Source organism: Pinus tabuliformis, chromosome 9 (assembly GCF_031772625.1).
Source record: "Pinus tabuliformis cultivar Carrire ecotype Pingquan chromosome 9, CPIR1, whole genome shotgun sequence".
NCBI lineage: Eukaryota > Viridiplantae > Streptophyta > Pinopsida > Pinales > Pinaceae > Pinus > Pinus tabuliformis.
Window position 1 is genome coordinate 1,360,823,703 of NC_142307.1, and position 6,204 is coordinate 1,360,829,906.

Here is a 6,204-nt window from a genome sequence, read left to right on the forward strand (position 1 = left end):
ATGAAATACAATCCTTCTCTCACCTGCTAACAAGAATATCCCCTGTGGTGGTGAACAAGATCTTTGTCGATGTCACATCCTCAAGAGACTTGCTCTAGAAAATAAGCGCCTTAATGGACTCAATAGTGGAGTTTCACCCCTCATAAGCATCTCCAATATGACTTGGATCTCTGCATAAACCACAACAAAGAAAAGATAAGGTCCGCGGTATTAACGGTAAGATCTATGCTCTCCCACCAACAATCATCCAACATTATATCCTTTACCTTCTTTGAAGCATTTATATCTTGCTTTCTCCAAAAAGCCCAAAACTGTAAAATAACCGTAGATGCAAGTGTAGTTTTAACTTTTTACTTCCCTTAAACTCTTAAGCATGATGAATGAGGAGGTAAACCAGGTATCTACAATCTTCAACAATGATAAATGTGTGAAAAAAATTAGATTGTTAAGACACGGGTATGGTTTTGTACATAATTGCAGATTTTGCATGCATCCTCAATTGACTCTCCCATCATGTCACATCTTAAGTAAGATATTTAAGTGCTCAATTCAAATAATGCACAATGTAAGGTGACCAAAACAATTGAGAATAGTAGTCTCTACAATCAAGTCATATCTGAAGCGATAGATTTAAGTGCTAAATTCAAACAATGCACAATGTAAGGTAAACAAAACACTTGAAGGTAGAAAAAGAACTCAATGGTAAGAACAGTCTCATCTTGTAGCCTTTGTTGAAAGATCTCATCCATTGGACCACTAGGAGATGCCTCTTCGTTGCTACTATGGCTGGTCTGCAATCAAAATCAGCCCCGCTCCCAATTCTGCTAGATGAATTCTTCAAGAATGGATGAGGATCATCACCTGACATCTGTGTATGTCTACATGTTGCTTCCACTTTCCCCTCTCCAGCAGATTCCTCTTTGTCCATGCTTCTTCTTTGGCACAGAGACACTTCTGGACATGCTCCAATTCCAACAAATAGCCCTTCCCTCAGAAGTAATTGCTCTTAAATTCAACATTAAAATAGTTGCACGTCCAATAATAGTGTCCTCCAGCAAGAGACACTCCCAAGCCCTTTTCTTTTGGTGACATATTTCCACAGCAGGTGATTACTCTCTTGGTTTTATCTTCTTGCAGTTGCAACCCTGTTTCCATTTCCATGCCCAGAAATGTCAACTCCATTTTTAATAGATGTCGTAGTAACAGCAGCAGTACCACGATCAGTTGGACATGGAGGAGAAGCAGCACTTGGCAATACCAGAAACATTCCTCTCCTTTGTGGTTGAGCAGCAACCCTTGACGTTTGAGCATTAATTTCAGAAAGATGTGTGAAAGAACATTGTTGTTTTGAAATGAGAGCAAAATAATGGCAACCTATATATGCAATCTAGTTCTACATTCACTGAAATCCTTCTTTAAATCAGTCCTCAGCACTTTTTTCCCACCCTAACAAGTCTGACTGATGGGAAGGACAAATCAGCATATCAGTAGTCCAATTCATTGGATTTGCAACAATTTGGAGGGGTGAAGGTATCAAAGTTAGTTAGATTTCCTATCAGAACTAGAAAAGTTTTAGGCTGAGAGCAGAAAACTGTACTTAAATTCCAGTTTGAGACAGAACTCAGGCAAACCAAAATTTGAGCTGTATCAAGAGACTATCGAAACTATCTCTGTAGACTTTGAATTTCTACCTCACTCCAGTACTAACATCACTTCAAGGGGCATGTATCTGTGTGGGTCCCCTTGCTTGTGATTGTTTTTTTTTAACTCCTCCTTAAATGCAAGCCTAATAAAATCACAGTGGTGTGTCCTTGTTGGGGATTTCATTCCATGATAACATGACTAGTACTTATTCCATCATCTAGCTATGGCACTTGTCCTGTTGACCACATTTAGCAATTTGTGAACCCTTGTCTTTTCTGCCTTATTTCTCAGGTTAGTTCCCAGAGGTACTTGGTTCATGTTTCCACATTCAACTCAAATGCATGGTCTGATTCAAACTGCCCTACTTTTCACCTCCACAACCAAAATATGCTGTCATTATATGTATTTTGGTTGACTACATTTTCAACTGCAACTATCCACTTACAACCATGACTTCTATCCATTCAAAATTAACAAACCTCCATCCACACAATAATCAAATTTTTTGAGGCCTCTAAATGCTGTACTAAGGAAAATTTAAAAAGATAAGTATTGCACACTCCTAATGCCATATTTGATGAAATGGCAACACATACCGTTGCACTCAATATCTCAAAACATATCCTTGCACTCAGGACTGCTAGTACTTTCATCGATAATAACTATATTTTTAGGATGAGAAAACTGTATCCACTATATCTATATTTCAAAATCTCAAATCTGACCAGAATGTAAAGCCAATTAAAATTAGATATAAACCAATTGTGTCTCAATAAATGACATTACTGTTTAAATAGGTAGATAAGGTGTCCACCTATCTGAGATTCTGGCATATCAGAATCATTAACTATTGCATAGAACCTTCTTAGATTGTGTAGTTTCAGTCCACTATGTATTTTGATTTACCCACATTAACTGTGTCCACACAGAATATATCAATCCCAGCCTACAACTGCAAATCAATAACTAACACAGTGGTGAAATATGAAGAATGAATTCGGCAAGATAGAACCTCTGTATCAATCATTATCTATATCCATATCCATGCATGCATGCATAAATATGTGTGTCTGTGTGTGTGAATGGGTCATGCAAACCCACGAGACCATTACCATACAGGTATATCGAGCTCATGCTTATCATCTTCACAAGTGTGGTCAGATGGGTAGGCATAGTTTTAGTATGTGAATATGTATATCAGCACAATAGATTGAGCATTTAAAAAAAAAAAATTAATTAATAAAATTTCAAACAAGCAGTCAAATAGTTGTACCACTTAGATTATACATGCAATAAATGGGTCACAAATACAAACACCCCTCCATCCAGAAAGAAAATTTATGATATTCTAAAACAACTTATGCAAAGTCAATACCTCATCCTCCACTTGTTGAACTCCCAAAGTATGCTCCACTTTTGTATCGGATGGATTTACTTTTGTCTCTGTGGCAGATGTAGAAACAGGTGACAGAGATTGAGAAGAGGACCCATCGTCGGTGAAGGATGCAATTTCTGCCTCCTCTGCATCTTCATCACTCAATAATGCAGCAGCTGAGGAATCTCGGGCATCCTTGTCCAAAGAAGTCTTATTTGAAAGGGGATCCCTTGAAGGGCTAGGACTCATATAGGATTGTGCCCCCTCACTGTCAAGGCCATCAGACACGCTGTTTCTATCATATGGACAAATGCTGAAGAACAAACATGGTTGCACTACATTTCTTGGGCCTCTCTTTAAGCTGAGGGGAACACTTGTGCTAATAGAACTCTTGAGAATCCCGTAAACAGCTAGGTCTACCACAGCACTTCCCAAAAGCTTCCCTTTCAAGACTCTATCATTTTTACTTTCATATAAGTTCAATTCTAAAAGCTTCTTCTGAAATTTATCATTGTCTTTCAAGTTACTGGCCTTGCTAGAAGATTCTCTAAACAAAGTAACAGGGAGGAGAAAGGACTCGTTAAAATACATCTTTCCATCACCATCTGTTCCTATTTGAGGTGTAACCTTTCTGGTACTTCCAGAATGTTTAGTGCTCATTTCCCAGTGCAGAATCACTGGTGTTTCATATATCGAGGATTGGGAAGGTGGCCAGGGCTTGATTTCCTGCAAATTGATTACATAACTGACCTGTACAGAGGACACTTTTGAACTTCTTGATCTAAGTCCAAGCACCATGGCTACAGAACTAAACTCTTGGGTATATGCTTGGCTGCAATTAGACGCTAGAAGATTTACCAGAAAAAGAAAACATAGCTTCCTTCTTCCCACACCCCTATTGCATCTCAATCACATTAAAGGCCCCTTCTCATTAACAGTGTCTGAAATACTGAACCCAGTGCTATCTACAGTAGACAAGATGGTGAAAGATCACACTCGGTTAGGCAAGAAAGATACAAGCAAGAACAGGGGAAAATTTAAAAAAAAAAAAAAAAAAAAAAAAAAAAAGATAGACAAAATCACCACTGCATTTGATGGAAAACTAATTGGCGACAAAAGAAGGATGCAATAGGTGTGACATTGGACTATCAACATTTGCTCGCAGCACGGCACAAACAGTGCCACTTTTTATTCATGAGAAATAATGCAAACAAAAGCTTGCACTTTATCTGTGCAAGCTTTTGGGGAAAATAGATGAGGCACCTAACAATGCATCATCCTCACAAACCAGATCAAGAACTAGAAGATCGCTAAATTTATTCTGGGTATGTAAGGTAAAGTGATAAAGGAAAGGAGTGATGGATGGTACCATGCCATTGGACTCTTTTGATGCCTTGGTCTTCCTAGAGATCCGTAGGAAGCACAACGGTATCAAATAAATAGTAACTGCAATCCTTTTGATAGAGGTTGGACCATACGTTTGTTCCCTGGCCAGAGATACAATTCATATACCACGGACGCAACTCAGAAGGAAATCCTTACAACTACAGATAAATTAGCAGACACTCTACATAAAAATGTCGCTTATTCATCGAGAGCTTCCTGTTTTCAAAACAGCTCAAAAAAATTATTGAGCAGCAAAGAAACTAGACCTGAAAGACTTTCTAGGTCAGCAAATCGCTTGAAATAAAGCCCCAAGTACAAACTCGTACAGTGCCGACTATAACTGTAATTATGAATCTCTCAATAAATATCAGCGTAACCGAACCGACTTTACACAGAGAGATGGCAAAACGCAAATGAAGCGACACAAAAGCTTCTGAACAATACCCATTTGGAAAATGTACCTCAGAGAAAAGTGAATAAACAAAGAGACGTGAGAGAAGCAACGAAGCTGGAGTCGCTGTCCGTGACACGCATTCTACGGGTCAAAGCATTGTTAGCTGAAACACTCACAGCTCATAATGCCTTAATTCCGGTGGATTTGTTAGAAACTTGGGCAGAAAACGATGGAAAATAGAAATGAAACATCGGGATTCGGGAAAGTCTTTTCCAGAGACGGAATCGTTAGACAAGAAAGCCGAGAAAACAAGCACAAAGGGACTAGAAATGAAAAGAGACAAACGAACCGATGCTGTGTCTGGCACTGCTAACGTTGTGGAAACAGAGTAGATCTACAATCCAGGACCAAATGAAACAAAATGAAACAGCTCCCTGTAGATACGGACCTCCTCACCAACCTATCTGACAAATAGCTTCCGGAGAAACTGTCAAATTCCCTATTTACGGAACCGGCAAACAATGCTGCAAAGAGGAAGAAGAATAAACGCAAAATGTATGTCAAAATCCACCCAAATTCGCATATTTTTTCATCAAATCCCCAAAATGCGGCACAGGGGGCCATGCAAGACGGCAGGAAACGCAGATTTGATCCAGAGAAATTGGCAAAGAAGGCGTCATCTTTAGCGTACTAAATTTAGTCAATACATTTGTTAAAAATAGGACCGAAGAGAAAGAAACGCCAGCTGCGCAAGAATGGATCCGAAGCTTACCGAATAGGTCTAAATTTGGCAGCATTGGAGCCAGTGAAAAGAATCAGAATACTGTTCGTTGCAGACACACTGTGCATGCTCGTCCTTCATTGCTCCACCTCCGTTTCTGCATAATTTTGACGGGCGGTTGCTCGGGTTCCATACCATCCCATTATTTATTCATTTGCAAAATCCGTATCGTGAGCTTCCAGGGGGACGCAGCTCAGTTCGAACTCATGGACGGAATTCCACGCATGTATGCTCTTTTCATCGGAAAAGGAAGCAAATAACCGCATATGAACCGCCGGCCGGTCGACTGTTATCTCCCGGCCGACAGAGACCCGCCTCATGGACGCTGCTTCCGTGCGCCGCCAACCTGTGCGGTTAGCGTTACTGGTGGTTTCTTTACGGCATTCCTTTAACCGCTGTCGGTACCGACACTCTTAAACGGCGTTGCCACGTTGGGTTCGGTGAGGATTATTATTGTTATTTTTATTTTCTAATTCTATCGGTTGTTCAACTTGAAAGTCGTAGTTTCAAAGCGAGGCGAAAAAAAATATAGTAAATTAAATGGTTAATGTTAATGCGGGGAGGACACGTCATAAAGGCGAACCCATCACACTGTGGTTCTACGGACTTATATTTATTTATTTA

At 39.7% G+C, this 6,204-nt stretch overlaps 1 protein-coding gene across 3 annotated transcripts in view; it reads right to left on the bottom strand.

The window, feature by feature from the left end:
• The window catches only part of LOC149153558 (uncharacterized), a 101,047-nt gene extending 95,130 nt beyond the window's left edge, over positions 1–5,917 (bottom strand). The window contains exons 1-2 of one of the 3 annotated variants that reach the window (XM_089439276.1): positions 5,572–5,917; positions 3,020–3,984 (exon numbers count right to left, since the gene is read on the bottom strand). In XM_089439276.1, coding sequence (XP_089295402.1) covers positions 3,020–3,817 — 798 coding nt within the window. In that variant the 5' untranslated portion in view covers positions 3,818–3,984; positions 5,572–5,917. Of the gene's footprint in view, positions 1–3,019; positions 3,985–4,388; positions 5,104–5,571 lie in introns of those variants that run through there. The other 2 variants (XM_089439277.1, XM_089439278.1) reach the window with 2 other exon arrangements.
• Positions 5,918–6,204: the final 287 nt, after the last annotated feature.